Genomic DNA, 14,399 nt, shown 5'->3' on the forward strand with positions numbered 1-14,399 from the left:
CTATGCAATAATCTTTTTGTTTAAACAAAGTTTTAAGAGAACTTACAAAATAATGGTTTTCCACATACCTAGAAGCAAGAATGGCATGTTTTTGTGCTTCTCATAGTTCTTTTTCAGTAAAGTGAAATATGTACTCAGAGTTGCTTTGACAGAAAGATTTATAATTATGAAATGTTCAGACTACAGACATCAACTCTTTTAAAAATCAGTTGAATTTGGTGTATTATCTAGTCCTTACCCGAATGTTCCAGGAGTCAGAGGCTCAAAGCTTCTTCTTTGATATTACTCTACTATCTTATTTCTTGCTTTCTTTCTTTCCTTCTTTCTTTCTTTCTTTTTTTTTTTTTTTTTTTTTTTGAGACGGAATCTCACTCTGTTGCCCAGGCTGGAGTGCAGTGGTGCAATCTCAGTCACTGCAAGCTCCACCTCCCGGGTTCACACCATTCTGCTGCCTCAGCTTCCTGAATAGCTGGGACTACAGGCACCCACCACCACACCCAGCTAATTTTTGTATTTTTAGTAGAGACGAGGTTTCACCTTGTTAGGATGGTCTTGATCTCCTGACCTCATGATCCACCCGCCTCAGCCTCCCAATGTGCTGGGATTACAGGCATGAGCCACCGCGCCCAGCCATTTCTTGCTTTATTTTTCAGGGGTTAAAGAGTTGTTTTGATATCCCCTGAAAATGTCACATGGTTATTGTAGGTATGACCTAGGTAATGGTGGTAATGTCCTTGAAGAGTGCTGTCTGTATTCCCTGGCAGAACTGACTCCTAGATGCCCCTTCTCACTTTGCATGGGAAAGTTTCTGATCACAAAAAAACAGAATAGGCCAGGCGTGGTGGCTCATGCCTGTAATCTCAGCACTTTGAGAGGCAGGCAGATTGCTTGATTCTAAGAGTTTGAGTCTGGGCAACATAGCAAAACCCTGTCTCTACCAAAAATACAAATATTAGGCAGGTGTGGTAGTGCATGCCTGTGGTCCCAACTACTCGGGAGGCTGAGGTGGGAGGATCAATCGCTTGAGCCCAGGAGGCAGAGGTTGCAGTGAGTTGAGATTGTGCCACCACACTCCAACCCAAGCGACCAGTTGAGACCCTGTCTCAAAAAAAAAAAAAAAAAAGAAAACAAAAGAAGAAAGAATATAACATTATTAGTCTTTCCATGAATAATTGTGTGCTCCTACTGTGGGCAAATTGGTCTCTATATCTGCCAGATAGGCCCACACTGTGCTGTTCTTACTAGCTGAACCACATCCCTACACACTCTATTTATGAGTATTTATATGTTGAAAACACTGTACTAAGTGATTTGGGGAACACCAAGATGGTTAAAACCTTGCCCTCAAAATTCTTAGTGTAGTGGGGAAAGCAAGCAGGTAAGAACAATAAAACAAAGGATTAGATCCTATAAAAAAATTACAGGTCATATGTGTTGGGCACTTGGAGGAAGGACTGTTTTTTTCTTTTTCTTTTTTCTTTTTTTTTAAATTTGAGATAGAGTCTCACTCTGTCACCCAGGCTGGAGTACAATGTCTCCATCTCAGCTCATTGCAATGTCCACCTCTCAGGCTCAGGTGATCCTCCCACTTCAGCCTCCTGAATGACTGGGACTACAGGTGTGCACCACCACACTTGGCTAATTTTTTTTTTTTTTTTTTTTTTTTTTGAGACGGAGTCTCGCTCTGTCGCCCAGGCTGGAGTGCAGTGGCCGGATCTCAGCTCACTGCAAGCTCCGCCTCCCGGGTTTACGCCATTCTCCTGCCTCAGCCTCCCGAGTAGCTGGGACTACAGACGTCTGCCACCTCGCCCGGCTAATTTTTTGTATTTTTTAGTAGAGGCGGGGTTTCACCGTGTTAGCCAGGATGGTCTCGATCTCCTGACCTCGTGATCCACCCGTCTCGGCCTCCCAAAGTGCTGGGATTACAGGCTTGAGCCACCGCGCCCGGCCCACACTTGGCTAATTTTTAAAAATTTTTGTAGAGATGGGGTTTCACCATGTTGCTCAGGCTGGTCTCAAACCTCTGGACTCATGCAGTCTGCCTACCTTGGCCTCCCAAAGTACTGGGATTACGGGTGTGAGCCACTGCACCTGGCCAACGAGGGAATTTTTTCTAATGAGCGTTAGGGCAGCCTACCTGAGGAAAGTAATAGTTAATTTCAGACTTAAAAGATATTTAGAATTCAAATAAATAGGAAAAATAGGAAAAGGCCAGGCGCGGTGGCTCAAGCCTGTAATCCCAGCCACTTTGGGAGGCCGTGACGGGCGGATCACAAGGTCAGGAGATCGAGACAGTCCTGGCTAACACGGTGAAACCCCGTCTCCACTAAAAAATACGAAAAACTAGCCGGGCGAGGGAGCGGGCGCCTGTAGTCCCAGCTACTCGGGAGGCTGAGGCAGGAGAATGGCGTAAACCCGGGAGGCGGAGCTTGCAGTGAGCTGAGATCCGGCCACTGCACTCCAGCCTGGGCGACAGAGCGAGACTCCGTCTCAAAAAAAAAAAGAAAGAAAAAGAAAAATAGGAAAAGCATACTCTCCTCCCTCACAAGGCCAAGAGAACCAGATGAACAAAGGCTTCATTCACTGAGTCCAAGGACTTGAAAGCAGCTTGTCTGGTGTGGATGGAGCATAGGCTGTGGAGGTTAAATGAAACGCAAGGCTGACAAACTTGTCCTGTCATGTTGGAGAAAAAAAAAATCACTTTTTTGGGTGGCAGTATTTAAGCCATTTCTAAATTTTGGCAAATATGGGGACTTTGACCAGAGATGTAGTAATTCTAACAATTCCAATGGCTTTTCCTAAATTCCAGTAAATAAGGGCGATATCTCAGCCCTTACCTTCAGTGAAAGGGTGAGAAGGCAGGATGGCTTGTGTGTAGTTAGCCAGCTGCATGATGACTCTGAGAATCGGTGAGCTGGTTAAGCTTTAGAAAAATGCTGCCCAGCTTTAGTAGTAAACTGAGGTTCTTAAATCCAGTGCCTACAGTGTTACGGTTTCTGTCCATCTACAATAAGAGCAAGTAGTTCTGGGCTGTATGGCTAACAACAATATACTTTTGTTAAACATGCATATACCAGTTTTGTGATATATCCTTAGATAAAGCATTTCATCTACCTCTTGACTATTGGACTTTGATTTCAGGTTTCATCTATATCAAAATGTTCTAGGCTGCAAGTAATTGATCCTGGTCCCATACTCTGTCTGGTTACAGAGCCAGAGGAGGAATCTTGTTTTTCAGAAAGCTCACATACCTGACATGGTGCCTGGTTTGACAGAGCACAGAGGTGTTTTACCCTCTTCGCCCCAAGGCTACCTCTCCAGATAGCCTTTTGATGTCTAATATCTTGAGGAGTCAGATGCCTTATTCCCTTAGTAAATCACATGTTGTATGTGACCTTCTGAAGTGGCTTTTTGTTTTGTTTTTGCTTGTATTCACAACCCGAGGCTCAGAGCCCCAGCCAGCAGGGGAAAACCCAGCTTACTTGATAAGCAAAGCCATGGCAACACCACTTGAAGCTGACTCATTATGCAAGTCCTTGGCTGGCTCAGGAGGAACTGACTCTCAGCTCATTAAGTAATAAGATGTGTGCCTATTAGCCAATGTAAGTGCACATAGATTTTTAATATCATGTTCTGAATTGAAAAACCTTTTTCCCCCCATCAGAGATCCATCCTGCAAAGAAACCTAATGTAATTCGATCTACACCAAGCCTGCAAACCCCAACTACCAAGCGGATGCTAACAACTCCAAATCACACATCTCTGAGCATTCTGGGGAAAAGAAACTATAGTCATCACAATGGTCTGGATGGTATGTAAGCCCAGGAATTCTGGAGGCTGTTCTGACAGAGTGCCTCCACACTCAGACATGTGTCTGCCACATCCAAGAATATATTATAAATATGTTCTTGTGCTCCATGATTGAAGTATGTGGTTGAGGAATAAGGGGGAATATGGCCATATGCCACATTTTGCCAAGGGATAGTTCTCCATCCCATCAGGAGGTACCTATTTGCTCCCATCTCCTGTTAGGAGGCGTTTTTGGAGATGAAATCTGTATTTAGCAGATTGCTTCTGCTGGGTAATAATGTTCTTGTTGTGATGCGTACTCACTGCTCATTTAAGTTTTCTTGAGCAGAAGGGATTATTTTGCCTTATGTCTGAGACATCAGTGTTCTCTGGGGGTTCTTCAGTGTTCCATGGGTCATTCTGAATTTGGCATTTGTCACTTCTTTTACCTTATAAATGTTTTTAATTGCTCAAGAGTGCTACATGTCATGAAAGGAATTGCCTGGGTGATGTCCTAAATACAGAAATAATAATTTGCTTGCAATGGAAAAATAGAAATATCACCTCTTATCCAAAGTACTTCTCTTGGGCTTGGCCATATAATGACTCTCCAGGTGGAATTGAATTATCTTCCCATTTGGACTATAAACACAACCATAATAAATCATCCAGGCAGTATATATTGTTCATTTCAGTAGTTCTGGACTTTGAAACTGTCTTTATTGTTTAAATGTTGGCATTTATTTATGAATAAAACTCTCTCCAGGCTTTTCATGCCTCTGGAACTCTAAATTCCTTACGTGACAGTAAATTATTTATAATGAGGCCCCAGAGCAAGGATGTGGAATAAACCTTCTAATAATAATTTCCTATGGTTGTTTTTCTCCGTTATGACTTTTGATGTTCACAATAATGTCAAAAATGTGTAAAACAGTGAGGGCAAGGAATTGAGTTTGCATTTATAGGTTATCAATGTGTTAAGATATGGTTTTCAATAATTTAACTACCCAGAAGTCTTAAGAAACACTTCCTTGCTAATGAGAACATTGGCCATCCTTGACACAATATGCCTGATGTCTAGACAGCGGAAAGAGTGTGTCAAAATGTGAAGATTGGATGTACTTCTTTTCAGCCTTTTCTTGCCCACAACCTTTAGATTCAGGCTTGAATGTAATCTAGAATCTCTCTTTTCCATTATACCACCTCCCTGGCCTTTCTAGGCATATAATCTTGCTGTAGAAAGTATAAAGTAAGTCCTGAAACACACACACACACACACACACACACACACACGTATATATTCTTTTCGGTAAAAAGACTGTCATTGTGGGCCAGGTCTGGTGGCTTATGTCTGTAATCCCAACACGCTGGGAGGCTGAGGCAGGAGGATCGTTTTTGTAGAGACAGGGTCTCTCTATGTTGCCCAGGCTGGTCTCTACACAAAGTTTAAAAATTATCTAGTGGCACATGTCTGTAGTCCCAGCTACTAGGAGGATCGCTTGAGCCCAGGAGGTCGAGGCTACAGTGAGCTCTGATCGTGCCACTGCACTCTAGCCAGGATGACAGAGACCCCATCACACACACACACACACACACACACACGACTGTCACTGTGACCGACGTCAGCATAGCAGCTTTCTGGTATCTTCTTTCACTTACACTCTGTGGTCATTCTGGATCCCAGTCATGGCCTGCAATACCTCTTCTGTTGCCGTTTCCTCAGTATCACAGGTACCTGTTTTTCCGGAATTTATTTAAAATGTCACTTTGTAGTGTTCCCTCTCTAGGGCTGCTTTGTTTCATTTCCCTCTGAATGAGTGCTGCCACAGAGTCATTACTTCTCTGCTCTGAACAGAAGGAATAGCAGGGCACACAGTGAATCCTTGGTTTTTTGTAGACAGAGACCTTCAGCCTTTTTGGGGGAAAGACCCATTTTATCTTCTGAAGAGACTTAGCTGCTGAAACACTTCCTTTTTTAAGACCCATTTGTATTTGCTCTCCTGTCATGGGATGGAGAGGAAGGCTGATGACATGTGCCTGGCACTGTGTTAACTCCCTTACTGAGTTCTTTAATTCACATGACAGGAAGTTCTGGGAGGTTAGGGAATTTGTTTTATACATCATTGTATCTCTGTGCTTAGCATAGTACCTGGTACTTAGTAGATTCTCAATATTTATTAATTGTATCAATGGAAATGATTGAGAAAAATGAGACCTAGAGAAGTGAATTAAATTTTCCAAAGTTACCAGGCACTACAGAGACGAATTGAGATTCCCACTCAGATGTGACTGATTTCAGCATCTTCCCGTTTAACCACTGTTATGAATGAAATCGTGGCTCTCAAATGTGCTGTATTAGGTTCTATCAGCAAAGTAGAAACTACATAAGTTATTTCAACAGCTAATTTCATAAAAGAAATCAATATGATGGATATTGCAGGGCAGAATAAATCAACAGAGAACATGGGGCGGAGGCACAGGAAACAGCCACCATTCTCAGGGTTGGGAGAGCACAAGGAAGAAGCTGGGCTTATCACAACCCAGAAGCACAAGGAGGGCCTCAGAGCCAGAACCCAACCTGGAGGAGAGGGCACTGCCCTGCCAGTGCAGGTACCTCTCAGGAGGTGGGATGAGGTGGTTCTGGGACAAGCTGCTGCACCTACCTGGAGGGACACTGACAGGAACAGGACTGAGCAGGTCCTACCTCCCTGCTTCAGCATTGCAGGATCCCTCTAGCGCCCTGCTGGTGTGACACAGAGCCAGACAGCAAAGGGGAAGTGTGCTTGTAGAGTCCCCCCAGCCCCAGCATCATGGAGCTGAGAAACCAGAGTGTAACAGAGGCACACGTGTTAGAAAGTGCCCACGTTCTTGCTTACAAATGGACCTTTTCATTGGGATAATGGGCCTGTTTCCTATTTCCACAGGGTATAGGATCCTGATTAATCAGAGTTTCCAAGATGAACTCAAAGTACTGGAAATAATGTTCTACTAATAGTTTTCATGAGATAGTTATTACCATCATATACTGAAATAGAGAGATACAAACTCATGGGAAAGCCTTGTTCTGTGTGATCCAATAATAAAATCAATTAGCATTGCTACTTAATTATCAGCGTGTCAGACAGATGAGCATACCAAACAGAATGTTATGGGCAGAAGAAATTGAATTGGAAACAAAACCTGGGGCTGCTGAGATGTTTAGGCCTCTTAGTTTTAGGGCTGCCTGCCCACTTCAGTGGCTTGTCTCCTCCACTCACCCTCTACCTTTGCATTGCAGGTTCTTGATGATGGGAAAGGAGTCTGTGAATTTGGGCTAGCAGAAAGGATTTTGCTTGGCATTAGAAAAAAAAGATGGACAGCTTCTTATTTCCTCTCCGAAAATCACTGTCTTTCCTGGCCCTGATAGAGACCTTTTAAAGAAAGGCCTTGGTATGGACTGGGTGCAGATAGTCAGAACTCTGTATGCTCTATTAAGGAAACTCCAGGGCCACACACAGGCCCTGTGACCAATCTAATAGAACCTAAACTCCAAAGGTGAAGATGAAATATATATACATAGGGGGAGTGGTGGCTTGCACTGGTAATCCCAGCTACTCTGGAGGCCAAAGCGGGAGGCTCACTTGAGCCCAGAATTTGAGACCAGCCTAGGCAACATAGTGAGACCCCAACTCTAAAAAAATTTTTGTTTTAAATTAGCTGGGTGTAGTGGCATGCATCTACAGTTCTAGCTACTTGCGGGCAGGGCTGAGGCAGAAGGATTGCTTGAGCCCAGGAGGTCGAGGCTGCAGTGAGCTATGATTGTATCACTGCACTCCAGCCTGGGTTACAGAGTGAGATCCTGTCTCTTAAAAAAAAAAAAAAAAAAAGGAAAGAAAGAAAGAAATCTGCATACACAAGAAGCCTCAGTGCTCAGTGCAGGGAGTCAGTAATGATAGAAAGAATAAAGGTTCAAAATTAGAGATCTGCACAGTGCCTTGCCAGTCTCTCTATACTTCAACCTTTCTCCATAGGATGTCGGTCCAGCAGTGTGCCGTATGCTGTCATTGTGGTTTCCAGTCCCATCTCCTCCATTTCCTCCACTGTGGACATTTTTACTGCTAGCAAACCAGGTATCACCTACTGTGTTTGCCCTACTTGGTTAACTCCAAGTGGCTGTGAGTAGGTGAGGGCCTAGGCCAGCAGGGATAGAAGAGCCATTACTGGAAAACCTTTCCATGTCAGAAAACCCCAAAGAGAGGGCAGCAGGGGAGACAGAACTTGTCTGTGCCATGGGGGGAAAAAGGGGAATCTGAGTGTTTGGAATCAGATAGGATGAATTCCTTATTCCTCTGATTGCTTCTTGTGTGACCTTGGGTGAATCACATGGTTTTTTTTGTATGAGTTTTCTCCTCTATAGATCTGTAGAATACAGATGACATTTGCCTTACAGAATTGATCTTATGATTGAAAATTTTCATGTACTTTATTTTTTTATTTTTAATTTTTTGTGGATACATAGCAGATGTGTGTATTTATGGGATACATGAAATATTTTGATACAGGCATGTAATGCTTAATAATCACATGAGGGTAAATGGGTTATCCATCACCTAAAGCATTTTTTCTTTCTTTGTGTCTCAGACAGTGCAATTTTACTCTTTTAGTTATTTTTAAATGTACAATAAATTATTGTTGCTGTAGTCACCCTGTTAGCTATCAAATACATCTTATTCATTCTAACTATATTTTCGTACCCATTATCATACCCCCCACCACTATCCTTCCTAGCTTCTGATAACCACCATTCTACTGTCTATCTCCATGAGTTCAATTATTTTAATTTTTAGTACAAGTAAGTGAGAATGCACAGTTTGTCTTTCTGTGCATGTCTTATTTCACTTAACGTAATGTCCTCCAGCTTCATCCGTGTTGTTGCAAATGACAGGATTTCATTCTTTTTTGTCTGAATAGTACTCCATTGTGTATATGTACCACAGTTTCTTTATCAATTTGTCTGTTGATGGACACTTAGGTTGCTTCCAAATCTTGGCTACTGTGAATAGTACTTCTGTAAACATGGGAGTGCAGATATCTCTTCCATATGCTGATTTCTTTTCTTTTGGTATATAACAGCAGGATTGCTGGATCATATGGTAGTTCTATTTTTAGTTTTTTGAGGATCCTCCAAACTGTTCTCATAGTAGTTGTACTAATTTACATTCCCACCAACAATGTATGAGGGTTCCTACCAACAGTGTATAAGGGTTCACTTTTCTCCACATCTTTGCCAGCATTCGTTATTGCGTGTCTTTTGGATAAGAGCTATTTTAACTGGGGCTAAATGATATCTCATTGTAGTTTTGATTTGCATTTCTCTGATGATCGGTGATGTTGAACACCTTTGCAAATGTCTGTTTGCCATTTGTATGTCTTCTTTTGAGAAATATCTTTTCACATCTTTTGCCCATTTTTAATCAGATTATTTGATTGTTTTCCTATTGAGCTGTTTGAGCTCCTTGTATATTCTAGTTATTAATCCCTTGTCAGATGGATAGCAGATATTTTCTCCCATTCCGTGCATTGTGTCTTCACTTTGTTGACTGTTTCCTTTGTTGTGCAAAAGCTTTTTAACTTGATATGATCTCATTTGTCTATTTTTGCTTTGGTTGCCTGTGCCTGTGGATATTACTCAATACATATTTGCCCAGAACAATGTCCTAGAAAGTTTCCCCAGTGTTTTCTTTTATTAGTTTCACAGTTTGAGGTCTTAGATTGAAGTACATAATTTATTTTGATTTGATTTTTGTATATGGCAAGAAAGAGGAGTCTAGTTTTATTCTTCTGCATATGGCTATCCAATTTTCCCAGTGCCATTTATTGAAGAGACTATGTTTTCTCCAATGTATGTTCTTGGCAACATTGTTTTAAATGAGTTTAAAATGAGTTTCTACTGTAGATGTATAGATTTGTTTCTGGGTTCTCTATTCTGTTCCATTGGTCTGTGTGTCTGTTTTTATGCCAGTACCATGCTGTTTTGGTTACCATAGCTCTGTAGTATAATTTGAAGTCAGATAAAGTGATTTTTCCAGTTTTGTTCTTTTTGTTCAGGATGGCTTTGGCTATACTGGGTCTTTTGTGATTCCATATACATTTTAGGACTATTGTTTCTATTTTTGCAAAGAACATCATTGGTATTTTGATAGGCATTGCATTGAATCCGTAGATTGCTTTGAGTTAGTATGGACATTTTAACAATATCAATTCTTCCAATCCATGAATATGGGATATCTTTGCATTTTTTGGTGCCCTCTTCAGTTTCTTGCTTCAGTGTTTTATAGTTTTCATTGTAGAGATCTTTCACTTCTTTTTCAGATAGTTTACTGTTTTCATATAGAAATACTACTGATTTTTGTATGTTGGTTTTGTATCCTGCAACTTTACTCAATTTGTCTGTTCTAGTAGCTTTCTTGTGGAGTCTTTAGGTTTTTCCAAATATAAGATCATATCATCTGCAAACAAAGATAATTTGACTCCTTATTTTCCAATTTGGATGACTCTATTTTTTTTCTTGTTTTATTGCTGTAGCTAGGACTTCCAGTACTATGTTAAATAACAGTGGTGGAAGGGGGCATCCTTGTCTTGTTTTAAATCTTAGAGGAAAGGTTTCAGTTTTTCCCTGTTCAGTATGACACTAGCTATGGATCTGTTATATATGGCTTTTATTGTGTTGAAGTATGTTCCTTGTATTCCTGGTTTTTTGAGGATTTTTTATCATGAAGGGATGTTGAATTTTATCAAATGCTTTCCAGCCTCAATTAAAATAATCATATGGTTTTTGTCTTTCAGTTGATGTGATATGTTACACTGATTGATTTGTGATTGATTTGCATGCTTGCATTCCTGGGATAAATCCCACTTCGTCATGATGGATAAAGTTGTTAAATGTATTGTTGAATTCAATTTGCTAGTATTTTGTTGAGACTTTTTGCATCAGTGTTCATCAGGACATTGACTTGTAGCTTTTTTTGATATCTCTTTTTCTGGTTTTGCTATCAGGGTAGTACTGGCCTTGCAGAATGAATTTGGAAATATTACTTTCTCCTTTATTTTGTGGAGTAGTTTCAGTGGGATAGGTTTTAGTTCTTCTTTAAATGTTTTATAAACAGTGAAGCCATAGGGTCCTGGCCTTTTTTTCTTTGCTGGGAGACTTTTTATTATGGCCTTGATCTCATTACTTGTTATTGGTCTGTTCAGGTTTTGGATTTCTTGATGATTCAGTCTTGGTAGGTTGTATGTGTCTAGAAATGTATCCATTTCTCCAATTTGTTGGCATTTAATTGCTTATGATAGTCTCTAATGATCCTCTGAATTTCTGTGGTATCAGCTGTAATGTCTCCTTTTTCATCTCTGATTTTATTTGTGTCTTCTCTCTTTTTCTCTTAGTCTGGCTAAAGGTTTATTGATTTTGTTTATAATTTCAAAAAATCACCTTTTTGTTCAATTGACCTTTTGTATTGTTTCGTTCATTTTGATTTAACTTATTTCTGCTCTGATCTTTATTATTTCCTTTCTTCTACTAATTTTGGGTTTAGTTTGCTCTTGCTTTCCTAGTTCTTTAAGATGCACTGGTTAGGTTATATGAAGTGTTTCTACTTTTTTGATGTAGGCTTATATTAGTCTGTTTTCATACTGCTGATAAAGACATATCCGAGACTGGGAAGAAAAAGAGGTTTAATTGGACTTACAGTTCCATATGGCTGGGGACGTCTCAGAATCATGGCAGGAGGCCAAAGGCACTTCTTACATGGTGACAGCAAGAGAAAATGAGGAAGAAGCAAAAGCAGAAACCCCTAATAAACCCATCAGATCTTATGAGACTTATTCACTATCATGAGAATAGCACAGGAAAGACTGGCCCCCATGATTCAATTACCTCTCTCTGGGTCACTCCCACAACACGTGGGAATTCTGGGAGATACAATTCAAGTTGAGATTTGGGTGGGGACACAGCCAAACCATATCAAGGCTCTTTTTGCTATAAACTTTCCTCTTAGTTTACCTTTGCTATATCCCGTAGGTTTTGGTATGTTGTATTTCCATTATCATTTGTTTTGAGAAATTTTAAAATTCCCTTCTTAATGTTTTCATTGACCCACTGGTCATTCAGGAGCATATTGTGTTTTTGCTTGTTTGTTTTTGTTATTGTTGTTGTTTTGTAGAGACAGGGTCTCACTATGTTGCCCAGGCTGCTCTTGAACTCCTGGGCTGAAGCAATCCTCCTGACTCAGGTTTTCCAAAGTACTGGGACTACAGGTATGAGTCACTGCACCTGGCCCAGGAGCATATTGTTTAATTTCCATGTGTTTGTATAGTTTCCAAAATTCCTGTCGTTATTGAGTTCTACTTTTATTTTATTGTGACCAGAGAAGATACTTGATATAATTTTATTTTATATAAATTTTTAAAGATTGTTTTTGTGGCCTAACATATGGTCTGTCCTATGATCCATGTGCTAAGGATAAGAATATGTATCCTTTAGCCTTTGGATGAAATGTTCTGTAAATATTTATTAGGTTTGTTTGGTCTACAGTGCAGATTAAGTCCTAGGTTTCTTTACTGACTTTCTGTCTGGATGATGTGTTCATTGCTGGAAGTGAGGTGTTGAAGTCTCCAGCTATTATTGTTTTGTGGTCTCTCTCTCTATCTCTCTGTAGTGCAAATAATATTTGCTGTATATATCTGGGTGCTCCAGTGCTTGGTGCCTATATATTTATAATTGTTATTCCTTCTTACTGAATTGACCCCTTTGTCATTATAAAAATGACCTTCTTTATCTCTTTTTATAATTTTTGTCTTTAAATCTATTTTGTCTGATGTAGGTATAGCTACTCCTGCTTTTTTGGTGTCCATTTGCATGGAATATATATATATTTCCATCCCTTTACTTTGATTCTTTGTGTGTCTTTATAGGTAAAGTGTGTTTCTTATAGGCAACAGATCATGGGACCTTGTTTTTATTTTTATTTTTATTTTTTTGTTATTGTTGTTTTTAATCCATTCAACCACTCTGTGTCTTTTGGTTGGAGAGTTTAATCCATTTACATTCAGTGTTATTGTTGATAAGCAGTGACTTAATCCTGCCATTTTGTTATTTGTTTTCTGGTTATTTTGTGGTCTTCTCTTCCTTCTTCCTTCCTGTCTTCCTTTTAGTGAAGGTGATTTTCTCTGGTGTTATATTTTAATTTCCTGCTTTTTATTTTTTGTGTATCTGTTGTATGCTTTTTTTCCTCTGGTGTTATATTTTAATTTTCTGCTTTTTATTTTTTGTGTATCTGTTGTATGTTTTTTGATTTCTGGTTACCATAAGGCTTGCAAAAAATATCTTATAACCTGTTATTTTAAACTGATGCCAACTTGACACTGATTGTGTAAACAAACAAACAATTAGGCAAAGAGAAAACTAATGGAAACTCTCTGCACTTTAACTTCATCCCCTGCTTTTTAACTTTTTGTTGTTTCTATTTATATCTTATTATACTGCCTGTCTCTTGAAAAGTTGTTGTAGTTATTGTTTTTGATAGCTTCATATTTTAGTCATTCTAGTCAAGATAATGAGTAGTTTACAGACAATTACACTGTTACAATATTGTATGTTTTTCTGTGTGCTTACTATTACCAGTAAGCTTTGTACCTTCAGATCATTTCTTATTGCTCATTAATGTCTTTTTTTTTTTTTTTTTGAGACAGAGTCTCACTCTGTTGCCCAGGCTGGAGTGCAGTGGCCGGATCTCAGCTCACTGCAAGCTCCGCCTCCCAGGTTTGCGCCATTCTTCTGCCTCAGCCTCCCGAGTAGCTGGGACTACAGGCGCCCGCCACCTCGCCCGGCTAGTTTTTGTATTTTTTTTAGTAGAGACGGGGTTTCACCGCGTTAGCCAGGATGGTCTCGATCTCCTGACCTCGTGATCCCCCATCTCAGCCTCCCAAAGTGCTGGGATTACAGGCTTGAGCCACCGTGCCCGGCCATTAATGTCTTTTTCTTTCAGATTGAAGAACTCCCTTTAGCGTTTCTTGTAGGACAGGTCTAGTGTTGATGAAATTCTTTAGCTTTTGTTTGTCTGGGAAAAATCTTTATTTCTCCTTCATGCTTGAAGGATATTTTTGCTGGATATACTCTTCTAAAATAAAAGTTTTTTTTTTTCTTTTAGCACTTTAAACATATTGTGACACTTTCTTCTGGCCTGTAAGGTTTACACTAAGAAGTCTGCTGCCAGATATATTGGATCTCCTTTGTATGATATTTGTTCCTTTTCTCTTGCTACTTTTAGGATCTTTTTAAAATCCTTGACCTTTGGAGTTTGATTATTAAATGTCTTGAGGTAGTCTTCTTTGGGTTAAATGTGCTTGATGTCCTATAACCTCCTTGTACTTAAATATTAATATCTTTCTCTAGGTTTGAGAAGTTTTCTGTTATCCCTTTGAATAATCTTTCTACTTCAGTCTGTCCCTCTACTTCCTCTTTAAGAACAATAACTTCTAGATTTGCCCCTTTGAGGCTATTTTCTAGATCTTTTAAGTGTGCTTCATTGCTTTTTATTCTTTTTTCTCTTGTCTCCTCTGACTGTGTATTTCAA

At 39.9% G+C, this 14,399-nt stretch overlaps 1 protein-coding gene across 4 annotated transcripts in view; it reads left to right on the forward strand.

The window, feature by feature from the left end:
* The window catches only part of MTA3 (metastasis associated 1 family member 3), a 188,817-nt gene that overhangs the window by 155,424 nt on the left and 18,994 nt on the right, over positions 1-14,399 (forward strand). For all 4 annotated transcript variants that reach the window (XM_025354259.1, XM_025354257.1, XM_025354258.1 and 1 more), the window contains one exon: positions 3,665-3,811. In XM_025354259.1, coding sequence (XP_025210044.1) covers positions 3,665-3,811 — 147 coding nt within the window. The remainder of the gene's footprint in view (positions 1-3,664; positions 3,812-14,399) is intronic.

Source organism: Theropithecus gelada, chromosome 13, assembly GCF_003255815.1.
Source record: "Theropithecus gelada isolate Dixy chromosome 13, Tgel_1.0, whole genome shotgun sequence".
Taxonomy (NCBI): domain Eukaryota; kingdom Metazoa; phylum Chordata; class Mammalia; order Primates; family Cercopithecidae; genus Theropithecus; species Theropithecus gelada.